The 16,639-nt window shown below is 48.4% G+C and overlaps 1 protein-coding gene across 2 annotated transcripts; it reads left to right on the forward strand.

Moving 5' to 3' along the window:
* Window positions 1-843: 843 nt before the first annotated feature.
* LOC124031652 (inner centromere protein) lies at window positions 844-16,609 on the forward strand. Of its 2 annotated transcripts, XM_046343157.1 has the most exons (18): window positions 844-1,048; window positions 1,694-1,842; window positions 2,454-2,558; window positions 3,438-4,096; window positions 7,190-7,241; window positions 8,951-9,014; window positions 9,229-9,376; window positions 9,620-9,741; window positions 10,107-10,244; window positions 10,465-10,482; window positions 11,522-11,752; window positions 12,398-12,520; window positions 13,788-13,945; window positions 14,177-14,273; window positions 14,495-14,779; window positions 15,367-15,423; window positions 15,859-16,012; window positions 16,219-16,609. In XM_046343157.1, exons 1-18 carry the CDS (start codon window positions 1,046-1,048, stop codon window positions 16,401-16,403), a joined length of 2,748 nt encoding a protein of 915 aa, XP_046199113.1. In that variant the 5' UTR covers window positions 844-1,045; the 3' UTR covers window positions 16,404-16,609. The 2 variants fall into 2 exon arrangements, with proteins under 2 accessions (XP_046199113.1, XP_046199120.1); XM_046343164.1 differs by lacking the exon at window positions 10,465-10,482.
* Window positions 16,610-16,639: the final 30 nt, after the last annotated feature.

Raw genomic sequence — 16,639 nt, forward strand, 5'->3', positions numbered from 1 at the left:
GCAGCACCAGAACAAACACATTCCTCAGTAATAAGGTCCTCAACCATCTTTCTGAATTGGCCTAGCGGCACCAGAGCATCACGCTTAAGAAGATTGTTTCCACAAATAAGGTGCAAAAAAAAAAAAACTGATTTACTTAACTCAGTAGAGCCCAAAGGAATTTCCAGAGTTACGTTAGCTATCCTTGAGACAGGGTGCGGTAACTCTTATGTCTGATGTTAAGTAATGTTAGGTAAGGTGGGATTTTTTTTGTAAAGTAGCTTTTTATAAATTAAAACATAGCAATGTATCAACCTACATGACATCGTTGAGGTCCAAGCAACTTTCTGCATGAGAATGCAGTGATGAGTACTAAAATTGTCGCACGTAGTAAATCCCTATGGAGAAATTGAATGGCGTTTTTTGGATAAACGTTGAAGGTATTTGGTAAACACAGGTGTAGGAGATATACGTTTTGTTCTATGATATACTCTCAATCAGCTAACGTCACATTTAGTTAATTTTAAAGAAATTATGTAATACATAAAAAAATACATATAAAGCACGTAAAGGCTTCATAATTCATAAAGATCATGTCTGCTATTACATCGTAGAACAAACGATATTTAACAGCTCCTATTTCCCCTGTGTTAACCTCAGACTTTATTTCCGAGGTTTAATGCTAAATAGCACTATCCGGAAGAAGAAACAAAAACCCTCTCCTACGATTGGATGGTTTGAATCGTGAAAAGAATCAGCGATTCCGCCCCCTAGACACTTCCTCTTTAAATGTGATTGGTCAGTGGGAGGAGCTGATTTGGGCACGTCATTCGCAAACCCGTCTCTGATTTGCTAAGACAGTTTGGAACATTTTAAACGGTTTTCAGCGGGTGTTGAAGTCAAGTAGGACTAACGTTACTTTGTTGTGGTTGTGCAGAGCAATACATGGCGTATTTTACCATTTAATATATATATATTTTTTTTTTGTTGATTAAGATTGTTGAAGTCATTTGCTATTGAAGCGAAACGGATTTTTATTTTTTTTCTCGAAAACTGGAGGAATTTTATGGTATGGGAATTTTATTTGGCTATCGTTAGCTAGCTTCATTAGCCATCTTTTTCACGTTGACTTTTAAAATCTCAACAAAAACAACTCGCTAGATTGCTAAAACAACACTTGACTATCTTTGTTTCTTCAACATGATCTGATTTTACTTTGCATATTATTACAGGATATATATATATATGTGTGTGTGTGTTAGCTAGCTGCTAACAAAAGTTGTCCGGGAGACGTTAATAAGTAGTTAGCTACTGTAGCAAGCCTCAGTCCAAACGACACTTGAGTTTGCGGAAATGCGCGGGTTTAGCTCGAAAATTCAAAAATTCAAAAACTACTAAGCCATTTTGTTACTGCAAACAAGGTGTCAATGAATATTTGGTTAAATGTAAATGTTATTTTTTGTGGGTAATGTTTGAGTTATTGTATTAGATTGTCTGGAATGGTTGTCGTGTCACTAACCCCCCTGCATGTGTCTTTGTGTCAGATGTCTCGACTTGTACAATATTTTTTGTTCTGAATTGTTTTGGCCTTCCTTGTTGAAAATGTAACTGCTTGCCAATTTAGTTCAAGCGTTTAAGAGTTTTTTTGGGAGGTTTCACCATCCCATCAAACGTTTGAAAACAATTTATTCTTTTCTCCTTTTATTTTCACCAGGTCGCAACCATGACCTCTGTACTGTCGTCGACGCATACCCTGATGCAGATGTTTAACGGGAAGATTCAGGAGTTCGCCAACGAAATAGAAAATGTCCACATGGTGTGGCTCGAGGAGATCCAGCAGGAAGCCAATCGCATGTTTTCAAGGTAGGAGGACTGAAGTGTACAGGGGGAAAAAACGACCCCATCAGAATCAAATCTATTGCGGGTGGACTCCTTCTAGTCATCTGTGTCGTAATTATTTTTTCAAACGGTGCCCTTAAAGCATTATACAAACACGGTACATATAGTTGATTGGATTCAAAGACATAGTATGTGTTTTTATATGGAAAAATTACACTAAAAAAACTAGCGGTCGACCAAACCTTTCTAGTTTTATTGGCATGATTTTGCTCATAATGAGTGTGGGAAAACACAGCAGCGTTGCAGTTCTTGATCACAAACCGGTGCGCATGGCACCTACTACCATACCCCAGCACTTCAATCTTTTGTCTTGCCCCATTCACCCTCTGAATGGCACACACACACAATTTACTGTCTCAATTGTCTCTAGGCTTAAAAAAATCCTTCTTTAATTAACCTGTCTCCTTCTTCATCTACACTGATTGAAGTGGATTTAACAAGTGACATCAATAAGGGATCCAAGCTTTCACCTGGTCAGTCTGTCATGGAAAGAGCAGGTGTTCTTAATGTTTTGTATATTCACAACAGCAAACATTCTCTAGAGCCATTCACATTTTTTCCCTTTCCTGTCTCAGTGACTTCAGTGCGGAGCCAGAACTGATGCCAAAGACTCCATCACAGAAGAAGAGCAACCGTAGGAAGCGTCTATCCGGTCAGAATGAGAACCGCACCAAGAGGCGGTAGGTTATTCTGTTAGTTTATTCTACTACAGTAGGTTCCTATGTCTCAGACAGAGCAGCCTTTTCATCCGGTCAGTCATCGTGTGACACTGTACATTTAGTACAGGAATCAGAATCACCTTTATTCACCAAGAGCTTGTGCCAGGAATTTCACAATAAACCGAGTTTAACGCCCTGACTAGACCGATCCCACGTGTGCTCTTCATCGTGCACATTATAATTTTACCCCACCAGACACGTTCAATGACGCGCAGGTTTAAATACCAAAACCAGCGGTGAACCCACAATATTCATTTGAGGACAGGTTGAAACACGTATTTAGTTTGTTCTGTAAAATAGCAACTTTACTGTTCATCTTAACTGACATGCATCTTTTTAGCTGGTTCTTTGACAGAATGTTGATCCGAAGTCAATAATATGAACAATATCAACAATATGGTGTTTCTCTAATGCTGACGACTAAATCCACAACTAAAAGGGGAAATGTAACTCGCAAATAAAATGGGAGACGACTCGAAACAAACTCTAATTAATCTGTCCTCGTTCATCTTTTAAGCACCCTCGTGGGTTTGTATCTTTGTGAATACCAATGATGTCTGCTATAATGCCTGCTCTGGCGTCTGCTATAATGCCCCCCCCCGTCTGCTATAATGCCTGCTCTGGCGTCTGCTATAATGCCTGCTCTGGCGTCTGCTATAATGCCCGCTCTGGCGTCTGCTATAATGCCTGCTCTGATGTCTGCTATAATGCCCCCCCTCCCCGTCTGCTATAATGCCTGCTCTGACGTCTGATATAATCCCCCCGTCTGCTATAATGCCTGCTCTGACGTCTGATATAATCCCCCCGTCTGCTATAATGCCGTCTTTGTCATCCCTGCAGCTTCTCAAAGGGCAAACGCAGCAACCTGCGTCGCTCCTCCGTGTCCACCTCCCTGAACCTGATAGCAGAGGATGAGGGAGGGTCCCCAGTCACAAGGGAAGAGATGGTCAAGCCCCCTCGTTCCCGCAGAGCCAAACGGACGACCCAGCCTGAGGCGGCGTCACCCGTATGCAGCACCCGCAAAGGAGCTGCTCCGACCAACTCTCCGCCGGAGGAGATGGAGTATGAGGCTCAGAGCAAACACATCCAGGAGGAGAGGATGCAGCCAGAGGAAGCTGCGAGTAAGAGGGAGTCGTTCAGCTCCGTCGCCTCCCAGCCCCACTGTCTAACACCCCCCCAGACTCACAGTCACATAGCTGAAGCCATAGTCAAGGTCTCGGCCTCAGAGCAGCGTTCTGCAGATCTCCAGATAAACCCCAACCCAGACCGCTCTCCAAGCCGCAACGCCACTAAGATGGCCATCGCTGCCGGCGCCACGCCCCCGGGTCCCAGGCGGAGCTCCGTGAGACACTCCCTGACCGTGCGGCGCTCCCTGGCAGGGCTGAGACACAGCATGACCCAGGAGTCTGTCCGCAGAGCCTCCAGGAGATCCTTCCTGAAGAAGAAGAAGAAGGCTCGGCGGGGCAGCTCCACCTGCAGCAGTAACGTCAGCGAGCAGGGTGAGGGACGAGATATCACCTGACATTTTGACATTTATACCTTGACTGGAGTTTGATGTGAGCAGTGGAGGCTGCTGAGGGGAGGACGGCTCGTACTAATTCCTGGAGTGGAGTCAATGGAGTGGTGGCAGCCACGTCTTTTGATGTTGGACGCCATTCCATTGACTCCATTCCAGCCATTGATCCGGTCGTCCCCTCGGCAACCTCCACCGGATGTGAGCGATATGGGTTGGTGTGCAGCCAGCATCCACTGGATGTGAGCGATATGGGTTGGTGTGCAGCCACTGGATGTGAGCGATATGGGTTGGTGTGCAGCCACTGGATGTGAGCGATATGGGTTGGTGTGCATCCACTGGATGTGAGTGATATGGGTTGGTGTGCATCCACTGGATGTGAGTGATATGGGTTGGTGTGCAGCCAGCATCCACTGGATGTGAGTGATATGGGTTGGTGTGCAGCCACTGGATGTGAGTGATATGGGTTGGTGTGCAGCCAGCATCCACTGGATGTGAGTGATATGGGTTGGTGTGCAGCCACTGGATGTGAGTGATATGGGTTGGTGTGCAGCCACTGGATGTGAGTGATATGGGTTGGTGTGCAGCCACTGGATGTGAGTGATATGGGTTGGTGTGCAGCCAGCATCCACTGGATGGGAGTGATATGGGTTGGTGTGCAGCCAGCATCCACTGGATGGGAGTGATATGGGTTGGTGTGCAGCCAGCATCCACTGGATGTGAGCGATATGGGTTGGTGTGCAGCCAGCATCCACTGGATGGGAGCGATATGGGTTGGTGTGCAGCCAGCATCCACTGGATGTGAGTGATATGGGTTGGTGTGCAGCCAGCATCCACTGGATGGGAGCGATATGGGTTGGTGTGCAGCCAGCATCCACTGGATGTGAGTGATATGGGTTGGTGTGCAGCCAGCATCCACTGGATGTGAGCGATATGGGTTGGTGTGCATCCACTGGATGTGAGCGATATGGGTTGGTGTGCAGCCAGCATCCACTGGATGTGAGTGATATGGGTTGGTGTGCAGCCAGCATCCACTGGATGTGAGTGATATGGGTTGGTGTGCAGCCACTGGATGTGAGTGATATGGGTTGGTGTGCAGCCACTGGATGTGAGTGATATGGGTTGGTGTGCAGCCAGCATCCACTGGATGTGAGTGATATGGGTTGGTGTGCATCCACTGGATGTGAGCGATATGGGTTGGTGTGCAGCCAGCATCCACTGGATGTGAGTGATATGGGTTGGTGTGCAGCCAGCATCCACTGGATGTGAGTGATATGGGTTGGTGTGCAGCCAGCATCCACTGGATGGGAGCGATATGGGTTGGTGTGCATCCACTGGATGTGAGCGATATGGGTTGGTGTGCAGCCAGCATCCACTGGATGGGAGCGATATGGGTTGGTGTGCAGCCAGCATCCACTGGATGTGAGCGATATGGGTTGGTGTGCAGCCAGCATCCACTGGATGTGAGCGATATGGGTTGGTGTGCAGCCAGCATCCACTGGATGTGAGCGATATGGGTTGGTGTGCAGCCACTGGATGTGAGCGATATGGGTTGGTGTGCAGCCACTGGATGTGAGCGATATGGGTTGGTGTGCAGCCACTGGATGTGAGCGATATGGGTTGGTGTGCAGCCAGCATCCACTGGATGTGAGCGATATGGGTTGGTGTGCATCCACTGGATGTGAGCGATATGGGTTGGTGTGCAGCCAGCATCCACTGGATGTGAGCGATATGGGTTGGTGTGCATCCACTGGATGTGAGCGATATGGGTTGGTGTGCATCCACTGGATGTATGGGTTGGTGTGCATCCACTGGATGTGAGCGATATGGGTTGGTGTGCATCCACTGGATGTGAGCGATATGGGTTGGTGTGCATCCACTGGATGTGAGCGATATGGGTTGGTGTGCATCCACTGGATGTGAGCGATATGGGTTGGTGTGCATCCACTGGATGTGAGCGATATGGGTTGGTGTGCATCCACTGGATGTGAGCGATATGGGTTGGTGTGCATCCACTGGATGTGAGCGATATGGGTTGGTGTGCATCCACTGGATGTGAGCGATATGGGTTGGTGTGCATCCACTGGATGTGAGCGATATGGGTTGGTGTGCATCCACTGGATGTGAGCGATATGGGTTGGTGTGCATCCACTGGATGTGAGCGATATGGGTTGGTGTGCATCCACTGGATGTGAGCGATATGGGTTGGTGTGCATCCACTGGATGTGAGCGATATGGGTTGGTGTGCATCCACTGGATGTGAGTGATATGGGTTGGTGTGCATCCACTGGATGTGAGTGATATGGGTTGGTGTGCATCCACTGGATGTGAGTGATATGGGTTGGTGTGCATCCACTGGATGTGAGTGATATGGGTTGGTGTGCATCCACTGGATGTGAGTGATATGGGTTGGTGTGCATCCACTGGATGTGAGTGATATGGGTTGGTGTGCATCCACTGGATGTGAGTGATATGGGTTGGTGTGCAGCCAGCATCCACTGGATGTGAGTGATATGGGTTGGTGTGCATCCACTGGATGTGAGTGATATGGGTTGGTGTGCAGCCACTGGATGTGAGTGATATGGGTTGGTGTGCAGCCAGCATCCACTGGATGTGAGTGATATGGGTTGGTGTGCATCCACTGGATGTGAGTGATATGGGTTGGTGTGCAGCCAGCATCCACTGGATGTGAGCGATATGGGTTGGTGTGCAGCCAGCATCCACTGGATGTGAGCGATATGGGTTGGTGTGCAGCCAGCATCCACTGGATGTGAGTGATATGGGTTGGTGTGCAGCCACTGGATGTGAGCGATATGGGTTGGTGTGCATCCACTGGATGTGAGCGATATGGGTTGGTGTGCATCCACTGGATGTGAGTGATATGGGTTGGTGTGCAGCCAGCATTTGTTTTCATACCAGTCAGATGACTAATTTACTGCTTCAGAGCTCAGTCTGAGTTGAGCGTGCCTCTTTTACATTTTTTAAAAATGTATTTATCTGTCCATATTACGCCTTGACAATGTAATGATATACTGAGCTAATGAATGATAGCATTGTGTTGTCTGTCTGTCCGCTGTAGAAGATGCGTGGACGGAACCTGATGGACATGAGGTCCAGGTGCAGACTGACGGGTGAGTGATCACATTTATTAGCCCTATTTTAGTGTGTGTTTTTAATCAACTATTGTCTTGTCTTTAAACATGTCTGTTGTGAATGATGCTTCTGCAGTATACCGGGATATTTGGATATTTAGCCATGAGATTTTGAGGTTTTATATATATATAGATATATATAGATATATATATATAGATATATATATAGATATATAGATATATATAGATATAGATATAGATTACTGCTCAAAAAAATAAAAGGGAACACTAAAATAACACATCCTAGATCTGAATGAATTAAATATTCTTATTAAATACTTTTTTTCTTTACATAGTTGAATGTGCTGACAACAAAATCACACATTGTCAATGGAAATCAAATTTATCAACCCATGGAGGTCTGGATTTGGAGTCACACTCAAAATTAAAGTGTAAAACCATACTACAGGCCGATCCAACTTTGATGTAATGTCCTTAAAACAAGTCTAAGTGAGGCTCAGTGGTGTGTGTGTGGCCTCCACGTGCCTGTATGACCTCCCTACAACGCCTGGGCATGCTCCTGATGAGGTGGCAGATGGTCTCCTGAGGGATCTCCTCCCAGACCTGGACTAAAGCATCCGCCAACTCCTGGACAGTCTGTGGTGCAACGTGGCGTTGGTGGCTGGAGCGAGACATGATGTCCCAGATGTGCTCAATTGGATTCAGGTCTGGGGAACGGGCAGGCCAGTCCATAGCATCAATGCCTTCCTCTTGCAGGAACTGCTGACACACTCCAGCCACATGAGGTCTAGCATTGTCTTGCATTAGGAGGAACCCAGGGCCAAACGCACCAGCATATGGTCTCACAAGGGGTCTGAGGATCTTATCTCGGTACCTAATGTCAGTCAGGCTACCTCTGGTGAGCACATGGAGGGCTGTGCGGCCCCCCGAAGAAATGCCACCCCACACCATGACTGACCCACCACCAAACCGGTCATGCTGGAGGATGTTGCAGGCAGCAGAACGTTCTCCACTGCGTCTCCAGACTCTGTCACGTCTGTCACATGTGCTCAGTGTGAACCTGCTTTCATCTGTGAAGAGCACAGGGCGCCAGTGGCGAATTTGCCAATCTTGGTGTTCTCCCCACCTGTGGACGTCGGGCCCTCATACCACCCTCATGGAGTCTGTTTCTGACCGTTTGAGCAGACACATGCACATTTGTGGCCTGCTGGAGGTCATTTTGCAGGGCTCTGGCAGTGCTCCTCCTGCACCACTTCTGAGCCACTTGTGTGGGTTGTAGACTCTGTCTCATGCTACCACTAGAGTCTATTCCATCTGCACAACAGCATGTGAAATTTATTGTCAATCAGTGTTGCTTCCTAAGTGGACAGTTTGATTTCACAGTAGTGTGATTGACTTGGAGTTGCATTGTGTTGTTTAAGTGTTCCCTTTATTTTGTGTGTGTGTGTGTGTGTGTGTGTGTGTGTGTGTGTGTGTGTGTGTGTGTGTGTGTGTGTGTGTGTGTGTGTGTGTGTGTGTGTGTGTGTGTGTGTGTGTGTGTGTGTGTGTGTGTGTGTGTGTGTGCAATATGTCAAGAGATAAAGTAGATGGCCTTCTTCATCTCACCTGTTACCGTAGTTCCCGGTGTTTCTGTTTTACAATGCTTGTGAAACGTTTTTGTTACGGTGTGCCGACGAATGAATACACCCGAGGTTATTATGCGTCTGATACGCTGTTGTGTATGACAGGGAGTTGTCAGAGGAGCCTGCAAAGACTAAGACCGACAGCCCAGCTCCCGAGACTTCTCCTGAGGTAGGAAACAGCCCCACTGTACCTGGGTGATACATTCATATCAGGGTTTGGGGGTCAATTCAGATGTTCCTCGTTTACTTCCTGAAATGGAATTGAAACTCCCAACCCTGATATGTCGTTGATATCTAGCTCTACTGTTTCTGTCTGTTCCTTATGTAAATATATTGATGATCAAAGTGAAATGATTCCCTAAACTCGTTTTTAATTTGCGCAGGATAACACGGTGCAGGACCACCCGGGGGTTCTCAGTGTCACGGAGGTTCGTCGTTTCACTCGCTCCATGGCCCAGACCACTCCCACCGTGCCGCCACCAGCCTCGATCATCAGCAAAGCCAAGACCGCCACACCAGACTCTGGTTCAGGTGCAGGCCGTCATTTCCTCACACACACACACTCACTCATCAGCAAAGACTGACATACCGAAGCTGCACCACGTACATGCAGAAATACCCCCTTCCCCCCCACCATTTTCTGAATCATGCTTGTAACGTCAATAGGTTATAGCTATGTTTTAGAGAGGGAGCCAACGTGCGTGTATGGTGTGTGTGTGCACACTGGAAAAGATGTTGGCTGTATTGGTGGTTACCGGGTATGTGTTCTCCTAGATGGCAGTGGTAAGAAGCCACCGTCAAGTCTGGGTCCTCGTCTCAGTGCCAAGCGCAGAGCGGCTGCCGATGAATTCCAGAGCCCAAGGAAGAAGCCATCACCCCCTGTTAAGAGCCAGAGTGTAAGATATATTTTATTTATCCGTTATTTTACCAGGTAAGTTGACTGAGAACACGTTCTCGTTTACAGCAACGACCTGGGGAATAGCTACAGGGGAGAGGAGGAGGGGGATGAATGAGACTATTGTAAACTGGGGATTATTAGGTGACAGTGATGGTTTGAGGGCCAGATTTGGGAATTTAGTCAGGACACCGGGGTTAACACCCCTACTCTTACGATAAGTAAGATATTAAGTGGTATCGCTGTATCAAGTTCACTTTTGAAATCCCATTTTTCTAAGTTTACGTTCTAAAGCAAGTGTTTAAAAATAAAAAGTTGTAAACTTTTTTCTAGCCATGAATAGACCCCTAATGTTGTCTACTGTAGGTGAGGCCCAACATGAGGTCGTTCCTCCACACGGTCCAGAAGAACCAGATGCTGATGACGACCCCCAGTTCTCTGGGTCGCAACATGGTCATGAAGTCCTTCATTAAACACACCACGCCGGGCAGAGCCGACCTCAAGGTTCGTTGACAGATCACTACTCATTTCAGAGGCTCCTCAATTTTGCGACGTGATATTTCCTGAATAATTCCTGCCTTCGTGACCCCCCCCCTGTTGTCATGATCACATCATAACCATTTTGAGCCAAACGTTTAGGAAGTTTAAAAACAAATCACAATGTTACCGTGACAACATATGTAGCCTTGTTAATTGGATCTCTCTTTCCCTGTCCCCTCTACAGTCAGGCTGTGGTGTAGTGGTATGTATCATAGTAACATGGTGTGGTATGTGGGGGGGGGGTGTTTGGTCTCTGTGTGCTCTAACTGGTACATGCCACTTGTTGTCGTTCCCTCCCACACCACCTGAGTTAACGTTTGGGTTCTAAGGGGCACAAAGGCTGGGGCTTTTTGTGATTTTTAGATTTAATCCGATTTATGTCTAACGTGTTTTAGGGCACCTACACACGTCAAGCGCGTTACCGGCTCTTTGCCAGAACATACGTTTGACCCTCACTAACTAAATTTCAATTGTTTTTTTTTCGCCTTAAATCTGTGTAATGTCCTTGAGATGTATTTTCTTTCACCCTTGGTGCCTTTAGTCTTATTCCCTCTTAATGGGCTCTCTTTCCATAGAAAATAATACCACGGGCTCTCTTTCCATAGAAAATAATACCACGGGCTCTCTTTCCATAGAAAATAATACCATGGGCTCTCTTTCCATTTAAAATAATACCACGGGCTCTCTTTCCATAGAAAATAATACCACGGGCTCTCTTTCCATAGAAAATAATACCACGGGCTCTCTTTCCATAGAAAATAATACCACGGGCTCTCTTTCCATAGAAAATAATACCACGGGCTCTCTTTCCATAGAAAATAATACCACGGGCTCTCTTTCCATAGAAAATAATACCACGGGCTCTCTTTCCATAGAAAATAATACCACGGGCTCTCTTTCCATAGAAAATAATACCACGGGCTCTCTTTCCATAGAAAATAATACCACGGGCTCTCTTTCCATAGAAAATAATACCACGGGCTCTCTTTCCATAGAAAATAATACCACGGGCTCTCTTTCCATAGAAAATAATACCACGGGCTCTCTTTCCATAGAAAATAATACCACGGGCTCTCTCCATAGAAAATAATACCACGGGCTCTTGTTCCATAGAAAATAATACTACCACGGATTTCACTCAGTCCCAAATGAGATGCCACTAGAATGCTAAAAATATATATATATTTATTATTTTTATGCCATGTAACTATATCAGATTCCTAAGTGTAATTTTCTTCTAGGAAAGGGAGCGCCTGAAACTGGAAGCACTAAAGAAGAAGCAAGAGCAAGAAGACGAGAGGAAGAAGAAGATGGAGGAAGAGAAGAGGAGAAAACAGGAGGAGATGAAGAAGAAGAGGGATGAACGGCTGCGGAGGGTAGTCGAGGCCCGGGTGAAGGAAGAACAGAAAGAGGAGGAGAAGAAGAAGAAGATTGAGCAGAAAATGCTCCAGATTGACGAGAAACACGACAAGGTGAGATTTGAACGAGAGACGCGACGGGGTGAGGCGTTGACGAGAGACGCGACGGGGTGAGGCGTTGACGAGAGACGCGGCGGGGTGAGGCGTTGACGAGAGACGCGGCGGGGTGAGGCGTTGACGAGAGACGCGGCGGGGTGAGGCGTTGACGAGAGACGCGGCGGGTGAGGCGTTGACGAGAGACGCGGGCGGGGTGAGGCGTTGACGAGAGACGCGGCGGGGTGAGGCGTTGACGAGAGACGCGGCGGGGTGAGGCGTTGACGAGAGACGCGGGGGGTGAGGCGTTGACGAGAGACGCGGCGGGGTGAGGCGTTGACGAGAGACGCGGCGGGGTGAGGCGTTGACGAGAGACGCGGCGGGGTGAGGCGTTGACGAGAGACGCGGCGGGGTGAGGCGTTGACGAGAGACGCGGCGGGGTGAGGCGTTGACGAGAGACGCGGCGGGGTGAGGCGTTGACGAGAGACGCGACTTTACTGAATGACGGACGGAGGACATCTGATGCAGAGATGAAGCTACAGTAATGGGGGTCCTGTTTATTTGGGCACAAACCGCCTTGAAATGGAGTGTAAAAGAGAAACGATCTGAACTCATCCAATAGGAAACTCTTGTTTTCGTAAAACCGTCTTCCCCCTGTTCCTGCAGCTGCGAGTGGAGCGCATGGCAGAGGAGAAAGCCAAGAAGAAGGTGGCCACCAAACGCCAGGAGGAGCTGGAACTGAGGAGGAAGATGGAGGAGGACGTCAGGAGGAAGAAGATTCAACAGTCTGTAAGACACTCCTGTTTTCTACTTTCTATTTATTAGTGGTAGTGGTGGTAGTAGTGGTGGTAGTAGTATGATTTATATTTTAGTGGGCAGATATAGGGGAGGTAGACTGAATGCCGCCCGTAGGGGGGAGGTAGACGGAATGCCGCCCGTAGGGGGGAGGTAGACGGAATGCCGCCCGTAGGGGGGAGGTAGACGGAATGCCGCCCGTAGGGGGGAGGTAGACGGAATGCCGCCCGTAGGGGGGAGGTAGACGGAATGCCGCCCGTGGGGGAGGGAGACGGAATGCCCGCCCCGTAGGGGAGGGAGACGGAATGCCCGCCCCGTAGGGGAGGTAGACGGAATGCCGCCCGTAGGGGAGAGGTAGACGGAATGCCGCCCGTAGGGGGGAGGTAGACGGAATGCCGCCCGTAGGGGGGAGGTAGACGGAATGCCGCCCGTAGGGGGGAGGTAGACGGAATGCCGCCCGTAGGGGGGAGGTAGACGGAATGCCGCCCGTAGGGGGGAGGTAGACGGAATGCCGCCCGTAGGGGGGAGGTAGACGGAATGCCGCCCGTAGGGGGAGGTAGACTGAATGCCGCCCGTAGGGGAGGTAGACGGAATGCCGCCCGTAGGGGGGAGGTAGACGGAATGCCGCCCGTAGGGGGGAGGTAGACGGAATGCCGCCCGTAGGGGGGAGGTAGACGGAATGCCGCCCGTAGGGGGGAGGTAGACGGAATGCCGCCCGTAGGGGGGAGGTAGACGGAATGCCGCCCCGTAGGGGGGAGGGAGACGGAATGCCGCCCCGTAGGGGAGGGAGACGGAATGCCGCCCCGTAGGGGGGAGGTAGACGGAATGCCGCCCGTAGGGGGGAGGTAGACGGAATGCCGCCCGTAGGGGGGAGGTAGACGGAATGCCGCCCGTAGGGGGGAGGTAGACGGAATGCCGCCCCGTATGGGGGAGGTAGACGGAATGCCGCCCCGTATGGGGGAGGTAGACGGAATGCCGCCCCGTATGGGGGAGGTAGACGGAATGCCGCCCCGTATGGGGGAGGTAGACGGAATGCCGCCCCGTATGGGGGAGGTAGACGGAATGCCGCCCCGTATGGGGGAGGTAGACGGAATGCCGCCCCGTAGGGGGGGGGTAGAATCCGTACCCACTCTTGACCCATTAATGTCCAAACTGCAGCATTGCCCGCTAGACCAGCCCCAAGGACAGCCATTTTGCTATTTAAAAAAAATTGAATGCCTCTTGAAGGTGCTGCATGTGGGTTGTTAAATGTTTGACCCAGGAGGAGGAGGAGAAGCGTCAGCAGGAGCTACAGGCGAAGAGGAGAGCCGAAGAAGAGCAGGAGAGGGCTCGTAAGATGACCGAGGCCCGACGAGCCCTGGAGCTGAAGAAAGAACTAGAGAGAGAACTGGAGAGAGAGAGACAAGCATCTGCTGAGAGGTAGTTTTCCTGTCAACTTTTGATGACTGGGAGTCTTTATTGTCTTACGGAATTACGACAACTGTAAAATGGCCAACAACTGCTGATGTAAAATGGCCTTTCATTATTAATTAGTTTGATCTTCTATTAAACTGGCATTGATATTGTTGCTGTTCGAAGCTTTGGACTGTGAATGGTTTGGTTTAATGTGGAGACGGAGAAGGCTGTTGCTGAATATTGTGTCTGTCACAGGGAGCGGGTAGAGCGAGAGAAGGCCATTGCTCTTCAGAGAGACGTGGAGAAAGCTGCCCGGGAGAAGGAGAGGAGAGAGTTGGAGAAGAGGAAGAGGGTAAGTCTTCAACCATACCTGTCTTGTTTGAATTAACCATTAATTTAACATGTCTGTTCCTGTCTTAAACATTGTGTAGACTTGGTTTTTAAGGTACTTTCAGGTTTGTACATAACATTTAAAAGGTGTTAATATTGGGGACTTCGTACATGTACGCTTTCGGTTAGAAGACATTAACGGCAGGTTGAAGTACTAATGAAATGTTTTTATTCTGTCAATAGGAGGAGCAACAGAGGCAGGCTGAGGAGGAGAGACGGCGAGAAGCTGAGAGACTCGCTGAGCGACAGCGAGAAGCCGAGAGACTCGCTGAGAGACAGCGAGAAGCCGAGAGACTCGCTGAGAGACAGCGAGAAGCCGAGAGACTCGCTGAGAGACAGCGAGAAGCCGAGAGACTCGCTGAGAGACAGCGAGAAGCCGAGAGACTCGCTGAGAGACAGCGAGAAGCCGAGAGACTCGCTGAGAGACAGCGAGAAGCCGCTAAGAGCCACCTGACTGCTGAAGTTCAGGTGAGAACACTTCTCTACTTTGACAGGTAAAAAGTAGGGCAGGGAGCATCAACTAGATCAACACCCGGGTCCATTTTGTTTTCTTGGGGGAGGTGGTCGTGGGGCCGGAAGATGATTACAAATAATGGGTTTGGTACAAATTGACCGCAAGAAGCCCAAATGGATATTTGACTAAAACAGAATAATTTCAAACCTTGCTTACATGTGTATACGATCACATCTCTCTATTACGCGTAGGGGGATACCTGGGAACTGATTTCCTAAATTAAAAATCACTTGGTGCTGATTTCCTGGTGTCTTGTCCAACAATGACAGTTTGTTGGCTCGCCTGTAGGGGAATATGTAGGATTGGCCCCGACGTGACTATAACATGGAGGAGGGGGAGCTTGTGCGTCCATTGTTTTTAATGTAAACATTTGTTTGTTTTTTCCTATTTGTCCCTTGGGGCTGGAAGGAGTGGATGCCTATGGGGTTGTCAGTAATGCTTTTCCTAATCTTTGCAAAGTGTTGTGTATCTCATAGGCCTATATTGATCCTGTGGTAGATTTACAGATGTTCGTGTGCACTTCTCCTGTTCCCGCCTATAGGTGTTGAAGACGCCTGTAGGGAAGGGAGGAGTCCTCAACGTCACTGTGGATATCGAGGTATGGATCACGCTCTCGGTACAGCTTGCAGCGCCAGGGGTTGTTGGGTTCGATTCCCCGGGGCCACCCATACGTAAAATGTACGCAAACTATGACTAAGTCGCTTTGGATAAAAGCATCTGATAAGTGGAAGTAGGAGATGAGGACTCTCAATATGATATACTCTAATGTTGCTGGACCTACTTTATCAGTCCAACCAACCTTGGCTGGGTGTAGAAATCACACCAACTTGGTCTATTTGAATTCTAAAAGAAGAAATCCCTGTCTTCTTGCCCTTGCAGCAGTCTGTCTTCTTGCCCTTGCAGCAGTCTGTCTTCTTGCCCTTGCAGCAGTCTGTCTTCTTGCCCTTGCAGCAGTCTGTCTTCTTGCCCTTGCAGCAGTCTGTCTTCTTGCCCTTGCAGCAGAAATGCCTGATTTGTCTTCTTGTCCTTGCAGCAGTCTCCCCAGTCGTATGAGATCACTCCTAAAGGGGGGAACAAGCCCGTTGTTCTCAACACCAACCCTGAGGACTATGGGATGGATCAGAACAGTGATGACTCTACTGATGACGAATCGGCCCCGAGGAAACCCATCCCCACGTGGGCTGAGGGTACGTTTGACTGACTTTAGGCCTCGTAGCAACACGCGGTGCATAACGCCTCCACACAAGGCCTCGTTTATGCCTTTCACTGTGCTTTTTAAAATTATTATTTTTAACCTTTATTTTAAAAAACAAAGTGCTAGTTTTTATAACTACAAGACCCAAGGCCTTAGTCACGATGCAAAGGTGTGAACCCCTTCTTCCCTCCCCTCTAGGCAACCAGCTGAAGCAGTCTATGATGAAGCAATATTTTCACCCAGCTGACGTGGACTCTCACTACGGGGCGATTGAACCCCCAAAGCTGGATCGTATCTTCTGCAAGAGCAAACCTCGCTACTTTAAACGTACCAGCTCTGCTGTCTGGCACTCGCCACCTCGAATGGGAGCTCTACCCCTTTAAGCACTGGGATAAAATGGTTTTATTTTCTTTCATTTTGGTAATATTTGTTCTTTCATGTATCATATTGAGATTCCTAGCTGGCGGACACTTGAAGGGAAGTGTAAGGAATATAAAACCTTTTTTCTTTTTTAAAAATTCTTTAAAAAAAATAAATCTTGTATAAATTTTTACATTTCTTCTGAATAAAATGGATATAACATCTCCAACTTTTTGAAGATGGTCATTTAAAAAAATAA

This window comes from Oncorhynchus gorbuscha, linkage group LG01, assembly GCF_021184085.1.
Source record: "Oncorhynchus gorbuscha isolate QuinsamMale2020 ecotype Even-year linkage group LG01, OgorEven_v1.0, whole genome shotgun sequence".
NCBI classification, from domain to species: Eukaryota; Metazoa; Chordata; class Actinopteri; order Salmoniformes; family Salmonidae; genus Oncorhynchus; species Oncorhynchus gorbuscha.

What these genes read in the sequence shown, in the direction of transcription:
- LOC124031652 (XM_046343157.1), top strand. An exon ending in CTCCCGAGACTTCTCCTGAG is followed by an intron (nt 9,015 to 9,228) that starts GTAGGAAACAGC and finishes TAATTTGCGCAG; the next exon opens with GATAACACGGTGCAGGACCA. An exon ending in AGACAAGCATCTGCTGAGAG is followed by an intron (nt 13,946 to 14,176) that starts GTAGTTTTCCTG and finishes TGTCTGTCACAG; the next exon opens with GGAGCGGGTAGAGCGAGAGA.